Raw genomic sequence first — 17,439 nt, forward strand, 5'->3', positions numbered from 1 at the left:
TGCCAACAGATCTGCATTTTGTTTTATTAAGTGTAATTTCTATAAAACAAATGCACAAATTGTGAGAACTTACGGTAAAAGAAACTGGATGTTTACAATGACTTGATGGGTTTAACAAACTCTTACCTTTTTTTCTTTTGCATGTAATAGCTGGTCTAGAAAACTTTATGATTACATGGGTAACAGTCACTAATACTGCACTATTTCAAAGCACGGGAATGAAATTCAGGTACAAGTAACTATGACTTCTTCCAAATTGCTGTTATGTTCACACTAGTTAGAGCAACAAGGTAAGTGAAAGTAGGGTCTGTTATCACATTGTTTATGAGGATTTCACTCAGATGGTCCCCATTTGATTGAAGCTCTGGCCACTTGAGAATCTATGAGGAGAACAGAGTTTGTGTAGAAAAGGAAGGGTATTGTCTCTGCAACCTGGATGATACTGATGATGGTCCAGAACAGAGTGCTCTCGTGTCCCTGCCAACATGGGGGAGCTGAATAAAAGGGTTCTTCCACTTTCACAGGGTGCACCTTTATGCTAGTCCTCCCAAAGGACCAGGGTTTAATGCAGAAGGACTTAAAATCAGAATGGAAGAGTTGAAAGCGGCTACCTCTCACTCCTGGAGGAACTGACTTTTGATTTGAGCAGTACGTTTGCAAAGTTTATAGAGCACTACGTCACATCGTACTTACATACTGTTACAGCTCAAGACCATGCTTGACTCACAGCCTCTGGCTGTTTGTGCTATAGTCCATTCAGTTTTATCTGTGAGGGAACAGCATTCAACCAAAACACGGCTGTTTTCAAAGGCCAGGGAGCAAGAGGGGGGCAAGACCAAATGCAAGGAGCTTGCCCTTTCCTGCGTGCAGTTTTGCTGGGGAGCAGCTGCTGCACTTACCCTCCCCTCAGCCAGGCAGGGAAATAGCAGCTGCCTGCCAGTTAACGGGGTGCAGGAACAGCCCGTGGCGTTGGGATGTACGGGTTAACCACCCGTTTTTTTCCAGAGAGGCCTTTTGCTATGAGAAGCTGTCAAGCTGGAGAACACGGGCGTGACCAGACTTGCTTTACAGCTCGTAATTCCTGCCACAATTGTTTGTGTGAGATTTGAGGTGGCCTTGGTCACGCTCTGGAGGTTATCTAACATTCACAACTAATTAAAAGCAGGGAAAATACTAGGCCTGGTCTGGTGTAAAGGTGCTCAAGAAACTCGAGGGGTGCCCCTGGGACGAAGGGAGGCGCAGCTCAGTCGCAGCAGATAAATGAGACCTACCTGTGTGGGAGGGATTCTTTTGTCTGAACGCTTTCCCTTTGCAGAGCTCCAAGCTGTGGTGTAGTTTGAGAGGTTGTATATCCACACGCTTCCTTTCTCATCACCACAGAACACGTGCTCTTTTGCTGTAAGACCAAAAGAAGAAGCTGGAAAACTAGAGTGGAGCTGAGAGGCCCCTCTTCTCTAAGGTGAGGCTTTACACAGGCTGGTGTGTAGCATCCCCGTCACTTCAGCAAAATTCTTCCTGGCACACAATAACTCAGATCCCTAGCTCTGGAGAAAACCTCAATTTATTAAGAGAAAATTATCTTAATGTAGTAGAGAAAAGCCAGTAATAAGTGATTTCTTCTGACTTTAGTTAGTATTTTTAGGTATGAAAATTGGGGCTCAGAGTTTCTTTACTCCTTGTTGGTCCTAAGCTGCATTACGACATGTTATATCGTGTCAGGGCAGAGCACCTCTGCCTCTAACAACCAGGGAACAGTCTTGTGTTTATATGCAACTGGTGCCTGTCTGCTAGCTGCAGCACTGCATGCTATGAGCTCTTGTCGTGCGAAGGCAGCAAGCCAGGTGAGCTCTCTTGGCCTGGGAATGAAATCCAGCCCTCTGCCTGCAACTACAGGGTGGGAGGGGAGGCATTTACAACTGTGCAAAGTAAATCTTGACCAGTGTGGCTGCCCCTGCTGAAGCGACTGGCACGGCCTCGCCGCTTGTGCTGAGGAAGGGTGCTGCCTACCTGGGCAGGTGCTGAGCGTGAGATAGGACAAGTCTGTTGTGGACCACTCCAGCTCAGCCAGAATAACTGCAGATACCGTCCGCTGGCATCCTTTCCCCTTTGTGTCAAAAGACCGACTCCAGCTCCATAAGTATATGCACCCTGGTTTGGAGCTCTTGGAAGCTAGGGAAGGAAGATGGAAGACTGTCAGTTGCTGAGGAGTGCAGTGCTTCAGAACAGCTGGGGAAGGTGGTACACCCAGAAGGTGGCTTTTAAGACACACGACCTGATAGCAGCAGCAACTATTTCCAGTTCCTTTACCTTATTTCTAGATAATTTGAGGCTTCAGAGGGAGTCTGTTCCACGTGGTTCCCAAACTGTGGAACAAGCACAGGCTATTCAGAAAGACCCACTCCATGCTTTTAGGAGCCTCTGAGATGTAGGAACCCCAAATCCTCTGCAAAGAACTGCTGCTTCCACCAGCCCTTAAACACAAAGGGGCTCTCTTCCCTTCCACTTCAGCGCTGCTAAGCAAAGTTTTCTCTCTGTGATGAGTCTGTCTTTTTTCCATCTCTGCTCAAACATGACCAACCATATTTTATGGAAAGAGGCAACGCCATTCAGCGTAGCCCTCAAGAATCGACAAAGTGTTAGCTGCACTCCCTTCACTCCCTCTGCTTCATCATTCCCCACTGAGGCACTTGATTGTTTTTGTGGATCTGGCGATTGTGCTTACACTCACCTACAACATCATCATTTAGAAAAGCCAAACCGTCAACCCTGTGAGATGTCGTCATTTCTCCCTCCTCATCAGGAAACTGGAATATGACTTCGAAAGGCCTGCGGGAGGAAAGGTGAAGTGATTCAGGTCATGAAAGGGCAGCACTGGGAGGCTGCTTAGATACAGACCCCAAGAGATAGAAATCCGTTAGTCTCTCGCCTGATAGAGCAGCTGAATTCCCACTTGAACTTATGTTTTTTGGCTACCTGGGCTTCTTAATGTAGCAGGAGCCTGTTTGCTTAAGGGACTGCTATTTTCATAGAATCATAGAATATCCTGAGTTGGAAGGGACCCATAAGGATCATCAAGTCCAACTCCTGAAGTTCGAGTATGTTGCTTCCTTTACATTTGGTACGCCATGCTGCTTTCCTTGCTCAGACCTCCTCAGCTGGAAATAAAGCTAGGACTACCTCTTCTCGTTATGGAAAGCAAACATATGCCCCTAAACTGTTGGTTCTCACCTGCTTTTCTGTTCCTTTTCCAGTTTTATATTCCAGGTAAAGCAGCCTTCTTCGCAGCCAGCCAGCAGGTACTGCTCTGGGCAGGTGGGGACCAGGGCAATCCGTAATGGTACAGAGAAAGATTCCAGCACCAGCAGCTGGCTAAAAAGAGAACGAACGGTTAAGTGATGCTGCAAAGTGATAGGTATAGGCTCCTGGACTGGCCACATCTGGTTTTTGAACCTTTACCTTGCTTTGAAATTGTAGTCACAGTCTGGAATCCCAATATCCCAGAGTGCAATTCGCTTGTCATAGGATGCAGCTGTGGGACACAGAAGAGAAGCAGGTAGTGACACCGCTGCTCATCTGGCTCTTCTTGTGCTAGCTGGCAATTCTACCTGTGTCACAGACTGTAACACTCTAAGCCTGGGGCATCAGAGAGCTCATTAAAGCACAGCGGCAGTCATAGAAGCTCCTGGCTGAACACCACTTCACAGACATTGTTAAACATGCACATTCAGTAATTCTTATCCTGTGCGCTAAGAGGAGCAGATTAAAGGGAAGTTTGGTTCCTGGTGTCCGTTACTGAGTTGTGGCTTCACAAGGTCATTAATTAGTGCGCATTTAAGGTCGCATTTCTGGTCATGGGTTCTGGTTGAACTGAAAAGGTGAGCTCCAGTCCCTACTCTCAGGCAGATTCCACTGTATTCCACATATTTATGTGTATTTGCACCCACAGCAGCTCCCATTAGGTAAGGTAGGGACTGTAAAATAAAAAGGCTTTTACTGCCTTTGTCACCAAGCTGATGTACTCGCAATAGTAGCAAGGCTAGCAGAGTACTCAGAGTAATTGGGATCCTGAGCAGGTGGCATCACTCAAGCAGGTTAGTGTCCAGTCCCCAAAGAGGGATACAAAATTCTCAGGTTATTACAATACATTTTTCTATGTAATAAAATAAGCCTCGCTGTCTACACCTGAGCAGCACTGCCAAGGCAGTCAGCCCTTCACAACTAAGCATTATGTGGATGTGGTAGCAACCTCCCGATCCCTTTAGGTTTCTGCTTTTTGCACTCTTGAGCTTACTCTTGAAAAGCATCCGTTACAGCTGCCCATGCTTTAAAGGAATTTCACTTTTAATGGCTCATGGAGCAGTCTAACCGGTCCAGGATGTGAGCAATTGTAGGCAAGAAAAACAATGTACTATGGGGTGCAGGTGTGGTCTGAATGACTCTAGCAGCTTACTTTACAACCCCCAACAATGCAGCTGCAACCTGTAATATGATGGTTCACTTCCCACCACTCCTTAAGCCTCTGCGGGAACTACTGTGGCAAAGCTCACTTCCACCTCAGGACCTGGACAGAAATTTCTGATAAGGCACAGAACTCAAAAGACTTTCATTTATTCAAAAGCAATTAACTATGCAGCTTTGATCACTGGAAAAAAATGAAACCTAACAGGCCGTTACATGCTGCATTGCCCCTGTTGCCATGCTTGATGAGAGAGAGCCCTGCTAGCTGACCATTTGCTGCCTGGCCCCCAGCACGCCACTCTGGCTATCATTCTTCTTACTCGTCCCTGCGGAACGGATCCGCTACTGGGATGGTTTGTGGTTACTGCGTGACAGCCAGCCGGAGAGCTGGCGTACCAGGGAGCTACCGAGTGAGAAACAGGAGCTGCTGCACCTCAGCTAAAGAGTCAGACTGTGGCTGAAACAACTCGTAACTTCTCTAGACTAGTGCCACACGAGACTAACAGTACTCTGTGTGTAACATCTGGCCATGCTTCGTGTATGTGTGTGTGATCCCTGTATTCACCTACCCGCACCTGCCTCCACTGGTGACAACTCCCCTTGTTCAGGAAGCCCAGCCGTTTCTAGATTGGGTACTAAAGCTAAAGAGATTCTGAACTAGAGACTTACTGAAGAGGTGAGTTTCTCGAGTTGGGCTGAAGCAGACAGTAGCAATGGGCTTTTTATGAGCCTTTATTTCTCCGTAGCAGAAGTCAGCCGCCACATGAATCAGTTTGACAATCCCTCTCCTCCCTGCAGCTGCCAAGATATTGTGAGATTTCTTCCGACTGTCGCTGATTACCATTGGGAGAGTTGTCCACGCAACACTGAAAAACTCCTAGGACAGAAAGAAACCAGGAAGAGCATGAAAGAGAACAGCTGGCAGGATGGCTCTTAGCTCAGAGGAAAGGTAACTGTCACAGAGCAATCCAGGTGAAACTACATGGTTATCCAATCCCGAACATTGTACCTCAAAAAACCTTCCGAAGAACACAATTTTTTGAAACAGGATGTTTGTTACTCCATGTTGTCAAGCTTTCTTAGCAGCCTGGATACACACACACACACACACCTTTGTGAAGAAAAGACGCGGAATAATATTTTAAACTAATAAAAATAAAAGAAAAAAAGGCTAAAACGACAAGCAAGAAATGTTCACTATCTATCTTGAGCCTTTTGAGACCTGTCCACACTAATGCTTGTAACTCTCTTTCAGAATTGTTTATAACATGTATATACCTATGGAATTACAATGGATTATGGTATTCCCATCTAATTCTACTGTTCCTATTTGCAACATACCTCTGTAGCCACCTTATATTTTTTCAGCACCATCCCTGTTTCACAGTCAATCAGACAGACAGATTCCCCTCCACACGTTGCCACAGTTCTGGAGGAGCCCACAATGGGATCTGAAAGATGAAAAGAATAGGTGAGGAGTTCCCAGGTTCACGGATAACACATGAAGACTGCAGTTTATCACTGCCTGGTGCTCTCCCAGACTCCTGTTTTCAAAGTCAAAGAAGAAGTGTGTACGCAAGTCTCATCCTGACATCGGAGACTACAGCTTGAAGAAGCTGGGGTCTAACGCATGGAGTCCGCTGGGATTCCAGAGCCAGGTGGTTCTGGAAATCCTGCAAACCTCTTTAAGAGCTCACCTTTCCTGGCTCCACAGTCTAGCAATGGCTCGAAGACACAGGACCAGAGCTGCGTTTTAAAATCCTCACGGCTGTTGCCTTTACTGTGACACTGGAGAAAATGCAATGGCTCTGCACTGACATCCTCCTACAATAAACCATCCACATTTAGACAATTCATTCCCCTGACAGTGGTTTGTCTGAACGGCATGCCTGTGATTGCCTTGGCAGAACCCTCTACTGAACACAGTAATTCCAGTTAAACCAAAGTATTTTCAGCCCTTCTGTGCTACAGAGAACAGGAGAGGCTAAGGTGCCACCAGTGCTCAAGACTCCCAAAACAGCAAGGAGAAAAGATGTGCCCATCAGACCCCAGCATTGACCTTCATATTCTGCTGCAGAGAAATGTGAAAAACCCTTTAGATCCCCACTGGTTGGAGCTGAGAGGGAAACACCTTCCCCCATGCAGCCATCAGTTTGACCTGAGAGCAAGTCATGACAGTCCCATTTCTAAGAACAGGCTTTCAGTGCACCACCTCAGAGCGCTGGTCCATCCATCCCTTGCAGGGAATTCACTGTCTTCAGGGGGGGGGGGGTGCTTCCCTGACACCTCTGAGAGATTTAAAACAAACAAACAAAAAAAAAAACACAGAACAAAACTATAACTCACAACATATCTGGCCAATCATGAGCTCCAAGATCTGTCGAGCTCTGCTGAAATCTGAATATGGCTCTTCCCACTAAACCAAGAGGCTGAAAGCCTGGCCCGAGAAGGCTGGTGAACATACCTTGCCCTTGGAGTTCTTTATTGGGGTCAAGTTAACAACCCCGTTGTCCTGTTCCTGGCTTTTCTGTTCCCCTGTCAGCTGGCTGGATCTTCTGTTGCTTTGCCCCCTGGGAAACTGCTCTCCATTCTTTTGTGTCCCTTCAGCTTCCTGATCAGGGATTGCCTCTTTGGCTGGCTGGTTCGATGCTCTTGCTTTATCAGGAGCTGGGTCATCCTGCACTTGACTGGACTTTTTGGGATTAAGTACAGCCTCCTTCTCAGTGTTTGCCTGGGACCTGGATCTCTTGTTTCCAGAGCCTGATTTGGAATGATTTCTTTTCCTCTTCCTGGGCGTTACCACGACCTGTAAGGCATGTTGTCAGTTTCTGCAGAAGATTTCTACCTTCCCCAAGACATGCAGATTACAAGTAAGAGAGATTCTTTATTCAAATGCCAGTACCCTCCCACAGTCACAGACTAGGTTCTAAGAATCAAGAAAGCCCAGAGTTGCAGAGTTCCTAGAGGCTAATGACAGTCTGATTTTCAACTTGCTTCCCTTGCCCCAGTTACCTGCGATTTTCATACGACATGGAAAAACAAATCTGGCCCATGGACTAGTCTGAAGTCATTTCAAACAGGGCAAGCACCATCACAATCCAGCCATGTATCAGCTCAGTTCTCTCATTAAAAATATCCCTTCCCAAAAGGATGGGTGGAGTGGGTAGGTCTACACTCATGAAATGTTTTGGGTCTCCTATGAATGGAGAAGCTCTCTCCTCTCGGATAGCAACCCAACCTTCTCATTGCTGGGAAAGCTTCAGTCTGGCCATAAAGAATAAGCCTCAGCTGTTGAGTACAGGCTGGAGCCTGAGACTGCCCCTCCAGTTACCACAGCACCATACATGTAAACTGACAAGTGCTACTTAGTTTGTTAAAAAAAAAAAAAAAAGGAAAAAAAAGGAATTGTTAATGTAAATGGAAGATCACCTACCTTACCCACATCTTCTGCATCTTCCTTGGGGCCTTCTGCACTTTCTTCCTCATTTTCATCCATCTTTTCCTCTGTTTCAGTATCTGTGTTTAACTCCAGACCCAGTGAGTAAGACAGAAACTCTTCTGCAATCATTTTCACCTTAGAAGCAAATAAGTTGATATGTACAAAAAAAAAGACAAAATGCAGCAGCAGTCAAACTGTGATGTGTAATGACAAGAGCTGGTTTGCTGGATTTTTAGTATCTGCTTCCACTATTCCACGTGAATTTCACAAGCGATGGGGTAACTGCCAGCTGACAGCCAGGCAGGCCGAGTCCTCTACAGACAGATCTGGGAGAGCAAAGAGGTTCCTCACACTGCCTCTCTACAGTGTGCTTCGGTCTGACCTCAAAGGGTGGTCGTTCAGAGGCTGGAGTGCAGACATACTCAGTCCACAGCACTTCAGCTCTGATCGACAGCAGCCAGATAGAGTTACCACCACGTAGAGAGAGGGACAAACGCGAAGGGTGAGGCTGTCCCTTCAGGAAAGCACATGCAGTCACAAAGGAACCCAATGAAATCATGATCACACTGAAACATGGAAGACTGGTGCACCAGCACCATGCCTCTCTGATCAACTGTGCAGAAGACCTGGACGCTGCAAATGGCCTGGGGCAGATCTGCACTGGAAATGAGTGATTACAGTGACTCCTGGAGACAACCACCACCCTGTAGTGCATCAAGTCGGGTAAAAAAAAAAAAAAAAAAAAAAAAAACAGCCTGCTGGACTGGACTTTTCACCGCCACATATGACATCAGTGGTGGCTTGCATTGCTGGCTAGATCTACGCTATGTGATCCAAGAACTTCACTTTGTCTTGCATTTCTAGGGTATGTGTTTGAGAAAACAACAGCTCAGCAATAACACAAGACAAAGGAGGAATGGAAGCCAATATACACTCAATTAAATCTAATTTTATAAACTGAATAGTATCTTTCTACACTGGGAGTATGTACACTTCTGTCATTAATTTTTCTCCTTTCATGCACCTTCCATCGAGACTAAAGGCTGCCATTAGAGTGATTTGCTGTTTGCAAATAATTAAGCACTAAGGATGCTGCAGTCTTGTCAATTAGTAAAAGTATCATCATTGCTTATGAATTAAAAAAACAATGTCTAATGACAGTCATCGCATCTTGGTGCACATTTGGTGTCAGTGCTCCTGTAAGTGCCTAACAAACCAGAAAAGAAAAGCAGAAAAAGTGGTATCACGCCTCTGGAAAAAGTCCCCTGAACTCAAACCCACACAGCATTTTAACCAAATCTGCTCAGAATGTAGAGTCCTTGCCTGAAAAACAAGACTGAGTGAAATGGAACTTACCCGCCAGCGGGTGAATTCACTGAGTGAGCTGGGCCCGTATACTACATTAGTTTGTACTGACTTCAGGAACTTCTTCTTGATGGACTTCACTTGCTCAGCTGTATACTTCTCAGGAAGCTGGTCACGGAAGAATTTTTTCCAGTGAGCGGTAACCTAGGCAGAAAGACTGGGTTTGTTCAACAAAACACTACAGGAAACCAGAGCAGAAAAGCAAAACAGTACTTGTGAAAACACCTAAGAAGTTACCAACCCTGAGGCTCCGCTAGCTACATGATGGTATTGCTTCAATTTGATCGGTGTTCAAATCACAACTTCAGCTAGCAGGAAACACAGTCCCTCTGACCCAAGCTTGTGTGGCTAAGAAGATACTGTCAATGTGAACCAACACCTGATTTCATGCCTCTAGCTCCACAGCAAGTGGTCTGAAGAAGTCTCACACTGTGCTCTACTGACAGGGAGTACCTGGCACATAACTATTTATAAAAGGCAGAGGATAATGGGGAGTTTTCCTGTAGTTCATGAGCATGACCGGTATACACACCATTACCACTTATAGATAAAGATATTTAGATTTAACAAAATGCAGCCTATGTTTATACACAGCAGCAGTAACTGGGCAGCCAGGTACAATTCTGTAACATCAGGAAAAGCTATCTGGGGCACAGCTACCAGCACAAAATGAACAGCACGGGGGAGCATTTGGTGTCTCATTACTAACCATTCCAACAGCCAAGCATGCCCAGTTGCCTGGAGGATGAGAGGCTGAGCAGCCCTCACCAAGACCTTTTGGAGTGCAAGGCATTACACAGACAACTTAGCACAGTAAGCCTTCACAGACTTCAGTATTTGATCTCTCCACCACTGCTACACAAATAGGAATTAACAAGATCAGCTAACTAGAATACAGATAGTAAGAGCTGGACTGCACAAAACAAAACAAAACAAAACAAAACACCTTTTTCAATAAAACAATATGTGTGCTCCAGATCACAGCACGCTTTGCAGGGAGAATCTGTCAAGAGCTGAACTACGGTGCATGTAAGTGAAAGTACAGCTCCAAACACAGAGTGGAAAAACAAAGGACAAATCCTTGTTCCTGGTGCATGCTGGAAAACTCAGGATTATCCTGAGCCTGTCTCTCAGCTCCCCAGTCCTGGAGCCAGGACAGTAACATCAGTTAGACGGAGAGGTATATGCAGCTGTTATATCAGCACCAGGTTTCTCCCTTTTTTCTGAACAGCAACTGAGTGACCTAGAAAACCGATGGCTCATATACAGACCGTGTCAGTCCTGCTCCTGTGTAACACTCCTGACAAATCCTCTTTGCTAAACAAGAATTCTCTGGTTGTCAGTTCCTGCTGGTTTTGCAGCCCTGGTGCACCAACAGAGTCAGCATGGCAGTGCTACAGAAACCCAGAATAAGGCCTCACACTGATTGAAGCTGAAGGCAGAAGTTGCCAACACAGAACAAGCAGAGCAAATGCAAGCAGTGATCAGAGAAAGCAGTAATGAGGTATTTACAACACAGCCCATACTGTGGCAAAGTATTTAAGTACTTCTCAGGTGTTCACAGATGCAGAAAACACCACACATCTTACCTTGCTGGTGAGCTTACGACTATTGACCCGCCTCACATGATTAGCCAGTTTGGTTATATCCTTGCCATTCAGTAGCCGAAGATTTTGCAAAAGAAACATCACTTTATAATCATCGTTGAGCTAGAAGGAGAAGACATTAGAGTCACAATAACCGTACACATGCTACTTGCTTCAGTTGTATGTCCACTGTTCTTTATTAAAATACAGCCAAGAAGTAGCAGAATGTATTTACTCAGGAAAGGACATTTCATAAAATCTTCTCAGCATTTCCGACACAAATACCAACTTTTACTTGTAAGTTCTACTGTAAATTGGGATCTTCAGCAACACAGACAAAAAAACTGCCTCGCCTTCTGCAGTACCGGACATCCAACACAAGGTGGTGGTGGTGAAACTAGGCTCTGTCCTGCGTGCAAGGCACGGAGTTCTGTTCACAGCCTTTAACTCTGAACATCTAATACAGAGGAAGGCCTCTGAAGTAAGTAAATACCAGCAGGATTTCTTCGGGTCAGGGGAGTTTTAGGCCCGAGCAGTCCCCCAGTTCTGTTCACCATACAGCTGCACGTACACTTCTGCCAGCATGCAACAGCAAACAAACACCTGGGGACACCAGAGGTGGCTGATGCCAGTTTAAAGCACATGGAAAACTGCAGTTTCAGATGCCTAAACTGAGAGACTCAGCTCTCCGTACAGTCAGTAAAGCCTCTTGGGACAAATCAGGAACAAGTTTAACTCTTCATCACAGGACCAAATCTGCTGGACAAGCAGCACCACCAGGTGCACTAAAACTAATGTATAAGGAGGAGTACATTTCTACACAGTTGTTACTAAATTTTACACCACTGAAGCTCTACACGAGCATGAACAAAAGACATCCTGTCTGAAAAGCAAATCAAGGTGGGACTCTGGCCTGGAGAATCAGGAGATTCAAGATTTTTCACCTCTGAGTAGTATTGGACAAGTCACTTCTGCAGATTGGGAAATTGTGGCACAAATTGGTTAAGATGAGCAGAAGAACTAATTACTTTCTAAGATATCCTCACTTGCTGCCTAAGAATAATATATAAGAACTAGGCGTAATTGCTATTTATTGCCCCCTCTATTTAACAGCTTGTACGAATGGGAAGTAACTCACTGTCAAGTACACATTGTTCTCATAAGTGAGCTCCTCAAGCAGAGGGAACTGTTTCAGAGCAGTTACATCTTCCAGCTGGTTGTTGTTGCAGTTTAGGACACGCAGATCAGGCAGGGTTAGACTGTTGGGAAATTTGTCCAATAAATTATCGGAGAGATCTAGTTTCTGCAGGTGCCTCAGACGGGAAAACAGACGCGGGTCTAAGTCTCCAGTCTTCAACTGCAGCTTGGACAGGCTGAAAGAAAAAGAGAACATGAACTACCTGCATTTCACTGGAAAAACGAGTGCTGACTTTCACAAGGCACAAGGCCATACCTTGCGGCACCTCTCAGCCTAGCACAGCTCACTGGGTAAATCTGACCAAATCTGCTTTTTCTTGCCTGCAGCATTCTGGACTGCAGACATGCCGATATGGAAAAGATGATATGTCTGAGCTAACAGGCATGATCAGAGTCTGCTGAAGTATTTGTGGTACAATTAACCTGCAATTCAGATCAATTTCCTATGGGTAACAGAGCTGATTATCAGCAGTGAATTACCAAAAATGTTCTTGTACATAGAAAAATTACTAAGTCTCTAACAGTTTTGGTATTCTATTCCTTTGCAATGTAAATTCAACAAAACAAGCTGTGACAATACAAGATACTTTTTCACTAGGCCATCGGTCTATATTCTCCATAAAATGCTCTAGATTCATTATTTCCCTCCCTTACAGAAATCACAGTGTCACAACCAGCGTAAGCACTACAAGACTGCAGGGCTCCCAAAAAGGCTGGTCCTGTGCTCCCCTCCCTTCATGTTGACACTTGCACTCTCACATCCATATGGCAAATCGGATCGGTTTGCTCATCTGGCTTAAAACTTTTCTGCATTACAAGTAAGCTCAGAGCATGCATAGAGTAGGTTCCCAAATCATTTAGGTGGTTTTTAAGAACGAAATTCATCCAAAAAAAGTGATTTTTCCATTTCTTTCACAGCAAGTTTTGCTCCAAATAATTCCACTGGCAAGTATGCAAATCTACCTAAGAAATCACAATGCTGCAACCAAAATTAAAGCATTTTGTGCTTGGATATGGAAGTGATACAGTATTTGTGAAGGGAGAAAAAAATATCCCTTCTCTGTGAGAAACAGAAAACTGCATAAGGAAGATCATTTAGATCTGATTAGACCATTGAGCTGAACTCCAAAGGGAACTTTCAGCACTGACGGCCAGGGTCTCTTGAGAATGTAAGCCTGAGTTCCTTTAACAAACAGAATATCCAACTATAATGATTAATTAAAAAAAAAAAAGGCCCTCTACATATATACAAAATGTTAATAAAACAGGTAAATAAATTTAGAAAGCAAGATCACATCTCATTCACTTGCCATCTCAGAAGCCTAACTAGCCAGTCAAAGTATATGAGAAAGGCTGAACAGAATTCAGCTGGCTGAAAAGCTGAGTGTGACTGTTGTGTCACTGTGATTTCAAGCAGGAACATTAGTTGGGATTGGGATACAGACAAAGTCTGGGAGAAACTAAGCACAGTGTTCCCCAAACGGACTTTCTGAAATATAACCCTTCAAAATCATGGTACAAAGCCGTATGGAAAAAACTACCTGTAGAAGCTCACAACTTCAAACACCTGACCATCGCTTTGTTACCCAGATTACTGGGACCTATAGTCTTTGGATATACTGTTGAGTTTCTCTCTGAAAACAAATATTTCATGACAAGACAAAACAAAAGAAATAACTTTAAAGACTACATATGAAACCCAAAAATCCTACGTCAGCAACAAAAACAATGCAGGTGCCAGCCAGATATTGGCTAGCTGAGTCACTCGGAGTGACCAGTTCGCAAATAGCGAAATTCCACCGTATTAAACATTTGGAAATACATTTATTATATTCAATGACCTCTATTAATGATCTGACCAACAAAACTGTTTCAGAGGTTTCTAAGTGTATCAGAGTTTATTCTCCCTTTCTGCCATGTTTGAGGTACTAATACAATCGGATGTAGAACAGATAAAAAGTGATGGAGGGGAAAGGAAAGAAAAGGAAAATAATGCCGAAACGTTAAGAAAATCCTCTAGGTCCAGACCTGAAGCGATTATCTTATTTACACTGAGCAACTGCTACCAAGGACAGAACTGTTTTGGGGGCAGGGAGGGAGCACTTCTTCGGATTAGGAAATCAGAATCCAGCCCTGAGCAGTTTCACAGAAAGAATGTGGCATAGATAAAACCTGTATGGTAAAGAGAGGTGGTAATTGCTGCAGTTCCACCAGTGCTCACTGACCCTGCATTGAGAATGCCATCTCTAATTCTGTACTTTGAATTGGCCTCTCCTATTTCAGCAAAAACGCTTGAAAAAGGATTGCCCATGCTGAATTCATCTGGAATTTTCCTGTCTGCACTTACTTTAGTGTCTCGATCTTTCGTAGTCTTGTAGATCTTGGAACCGCTCTTTCCAAAAGAAGTTCTGTAGTAATTTTTGACATTTTTATCTTCACCCCGCTGCTGCAATCGCTACACAGCTGTAGGATCTCTTCTTGTAGCCTTCCTGGTAAAACAAACAGGGATGAGGCCAAGTCCTTTGCAACTGACTCCAAAAGGGAGAAAAAAAAAGTTATGAGGTTAGCCGCTGCTTCTGAAGTAGCATTTTTTCACAGTTGAAAGGAAAATACCAGGAATAGTTATAAATCTGGGCACGTACTCCCAACACGCTGACCCAACCCATCTCCAAAACATTGGTGCTACCTCCCTTGGCTAATAAAGTGAAAGGCTTGCTGTAAATGAAAACTGTCTGCAGCGTGACAGCACTCAGGATCAGGGACACTCACCCAGCGTGTACCTTTCCTGTGCAACCAGGCTCTGGTCCAAGAACTCCCACATGCTTTCAAACAAACAGCAACAGTCAGAATAAATACACCTGTCGTGGGTTTCTTCCTCTGAAGGAAATGACACAGAGCACTCGCTGGCCTGACCAGGTGGATACCGACTCTTGGCTGACAACCTCTGGATTCCCTGCAACTTTGGTACACTGGATTCATTACCAGAAATGTAAACACCCACCACTCAGTAACGTTGTTTCTTCACTGAGGAAATAGAAACAGCAGCATTCTGTACCTTATTGGTGATTACCAGACGTTTTCATGCATTGTTGCAGATATATTCTGTCCTATGTGTGCACACAGATACAGATATTGAGAACAGGAACACTGACAAGGCCAAAGCAACTTCATAAAATTACTGGTTCATGGTTCACCACTATTTCTGACACAGATTTCAAGAGAGGGAAATAAAAGAGAAAAGAGCTCCAAGGCAGGCTCTCTACTGTCTTTTTGTGTTAGTCTCAATTCTGCCTAAACACCAGTCTGGTAAATCATGAGGGACACGTAAGCAGTCCTTAGGCTTGACTTTAGTACTGTAATGTGCCTACAATGCCTGGACCATCATGGGTGATGTTTTGTTAAAACCCGTAAGGACAATCCTTTATATATGGAATATTACATGGTTTTATATGGGAAAAAAAAAGAAAATCGAGCCTGAAAGAAGCGTTTGAACAGCAGCTGCTCAAGGGCTTGATCCTTCAAGCAACAGAGCTGTCAGTGAAAGCCAAACCCTTCCCTGCTGACCCAACAAACCCCACTAAGCTCAAATATCTGTAAGAAAACCTCAGCATCAATGGCTGCGGGTGCCCTGATCACCCTGTGCTTGGCTACGCTGGCATCGTGCACAGATCTGCTTCCCGTATCACCACGGGGGAGCCGCAGGGCACAGGGTGACATGGTGCCAGGCCCTTCGTCCCCACGGCCGCACCTCGCCGAGGCCACGGTCCTGTGGCAGCGCCAATTCGGGCCGGACAAACGATGTGGCGAACAGCACAAGTTTAGCTTTGGCTCTGCAGCCGTGCGGGTGCCGGGGGGACGAGGGACCCTCGCTCTGCGCCCCGGCCACGAGCGGTGACCCTGGCATCGCCACCACTGCCATGCTGCGGCCTCGCCACCGCCATGTCGCGCTCCTGGGCCACGGCGTGGCACGAGGCCCGCTGCCGGGGGGCCACCGCCGCCGGCCACCGCCGGGGACGGGCACGGGGGACACGGGGGGTGCCCGCAGGGCGCCTCTGCCCGCGCGGCTCCATCCAGAGGCGGCCTGAGGTGACCCCGATGGGCACCGCCCGGGGCCGGGCCGGCGGCTGGGAGCCCAGGTGAGGCCGGGGCCGGCCCCGCCGCGGGCCGGGCCTCGCGGTGTCCCCTCGCCGCCCCGCTCGCCCCGAGCCCGGCCGCCGTGAGGGCCGGCAACGGCGCCGGCCTCGGCCTGAGGCGCCCCCGCGGGGCGTGCGATGGGCGACGGCACTACAACTCCCAGCAGCCCCCGCGGCGCCTCCAAGCCTTGGAGCGCTGCACGGTGCCGCGGGGCCTGCTGGGAAACCGAGTCCGCTCCCCCCCCGTTCTCCAGCTTCCAGCAGCCCACCGGGCCGGCAGCGCGGCCTGCACCGAGCCCTCCTGCCCCGCCGCCGGCTCGGCCCCGGCTCCGGCTCCGACCCCCTGCTCCCCGCCGCCCCCCTCACCTGCAAACGGGCCGGGCCGCGGGCGGGGAGAAGCGGGCGGAGGAGGAGAGCAGGAGGGCGGCGAGGGGCCGTATCCTGACGCGCAGCCCGCGGGCGGGGACGGTGATGATGATGATGGTGATGGAGGGGGAGGAAGCGGCCGCCGGCGGCGGCAGCGCGGGGCCGGGCTGCGGCTGCAAGGGGATCCGCTCCTGCCTGCTCTGCGAGGGGCCCGCGCAGGCCGCTCCGCCCCCGCAGGTACCGGGGAGGGGGCGGCGGGGCGGGGCCGGCGGCGGGGCGGAGCGGGAGGGACCGGGAGGGGGGCAATAGGGCCGGGGGGGGCCTGCCCTGCTCCCCCCGGGTCGCCCCGCGCTAGGCCCGAGCCCCGCGGGGCTGCCCCCAGGCAGGGCCCGGCCGCGGCCCCCCCCCCGGGCCCGAGCAGCCCCCGGGAGCGGGACGAGCCCCCCCCGGGACAGGCCCCGGTGGAGCCGTGCCCGAGAACAAAAGGCAGGGTGGGGGTGGGTTACTCGGCCTCCTGGCCTCGCAGTTACGGGCAGCTTTCCTCCGACGAGGGTTAGAGGTGTGAGGAGCCCTATCCCTCAGTGCAGGGCTGAGAAAAAAAGGGTTTGTAATCTCCTTATACGCCTGGCACCGAGGATCATCTGTGCTTCCCCGTCTTTGCGGGATAAAGACATTACCAGGAAAGAAAAGCAGCTTCGAGCAGGGTAGTACTGCTGGAGCTGTTAGCGCATCCAGCCCAGGCAGGAGTTGTTCCCAAAAAGCAGCCGTGCAGTCCCTCGTGGTTACAAGAGCCTTGTGCAGACAGGTTCCACGTGCAGCAGCATGGGTTCCAGGGTAAATACCTTATCTTGATAAGTTTCCCCCTCCGCTCATTTTTTCATCTCTATTGTTATTT

The 17,439-nt window shown here is 47.4% G+C and overlaps 2 protein-coding genes across 4 annotated transcripts in view; one reads left to right on the forward strand and one right to left on the reverse strand.

Annotated features, from left to right (window-relative positions):
• LRWD1 (leucine rich repeats and WD repeat domain containing 1) lies at positions 1–16,678 on the reverse strand. Of its 2 annotated transcripts, none has more exons than XM_080563127.1 (16): positions 16,545–16,678; positions 14,393–14,534; positions 11,987–12,221; positions 10,852–10,971; positions 9,254–9,406; positions 7,892–8,032; positions 6,923–7,264; positions 6,156–6,282; positions 5,800–5,909; positions 5,128–5,335; positions 3,457–3,529; positions 3,229–3,369; positions 2,729–2,826; positions 2,008–2,169; positions 1,272–1,396; positions 1–380 (listed from the first exon to the last, which is right to left on the reverse strand). In XM_080563127.1, exons 2-16 carry the CDS (start codon positions 14,470–14,472, stop codon positions 240–242), a joined length of 2,256 nt encoding a protein of 751 aa, XP_080419253.1. In that variant the 5' UTR covers positions 14,473–14,534; positions 16,545–16,678; the 3' UTR covers positions 1–239. The 2 variants fall into 2 exon arrangements, with proteins under 2 accessions (XP_080419253.1, XP_080419254.1); XM_080563128.1 differs by having other exon boundaries at positions 14,393–14,530; positions 16,545–16,673.
• Positions 16,649–17,439, forward strand: part of ALKBH4 (alkB homolog 4, lysine demethylase) — an 8,506-nt gene continuing 7,715 nt past the window's right edge. The window contains exon 1 of one of the 2 annotated variants that reach the window (XM_080563151.1): positions 16,649–16,781. In XM_080563151.1, the coding sequence (XP_080419277.1) occupies positions 16,650–16,781 (132 nt within the window). In that variant the 5' untranslated portion in view covers position 16,649. Of the gene's footprint in view, positions 16,782–17,047; positions 17,379–17,439 lie in introns of those variants that run through there. The other variant, XM_080563152.1, reaches the window with a different exon arrangement.

The sequence above is a fragment of the Anser brachyrhynchus genome, assembly GCF_964034855.1.
Source record: "Anser brachyrhynchus genome assembly, chromosome: 20".
Classification (NCBI taxonomy): domain Eukaryota; kingdom Metazoa; phylum Chordata; class Aves; order Anseriformes; family Anatidae; genus Anser; species Anser brachyrhynchus.

What these genes read in the sequence shown, in the direction of transcription:
- LRWD1 (XM_080563127.1), bottom strand. Translation starts at nt 14,472, where the DNA reads ATGTCAAAAATTACTACAGAACTTCTTTTGGAAAGAGCGGTTCCAAGA. An exon ending in GTGAATTCACCCGCTGGCGG is followed by an intron (nt 8,033 to 9,253) that starts GTAAGTTCCATT and finishes TTTGCTTCTAAG; the next exon opens with GTGAAAATGATTGCAGAAGA. An exon ending in AGACTGTGGAGCCAGGAAAG is followed by an intron (nt 5,910 to 6,155) that starts GTGAGCTCTTAA and finishes TTCATCTTTCAG; the next exon opens with ATCCCATTGTGGGCTCCTCC.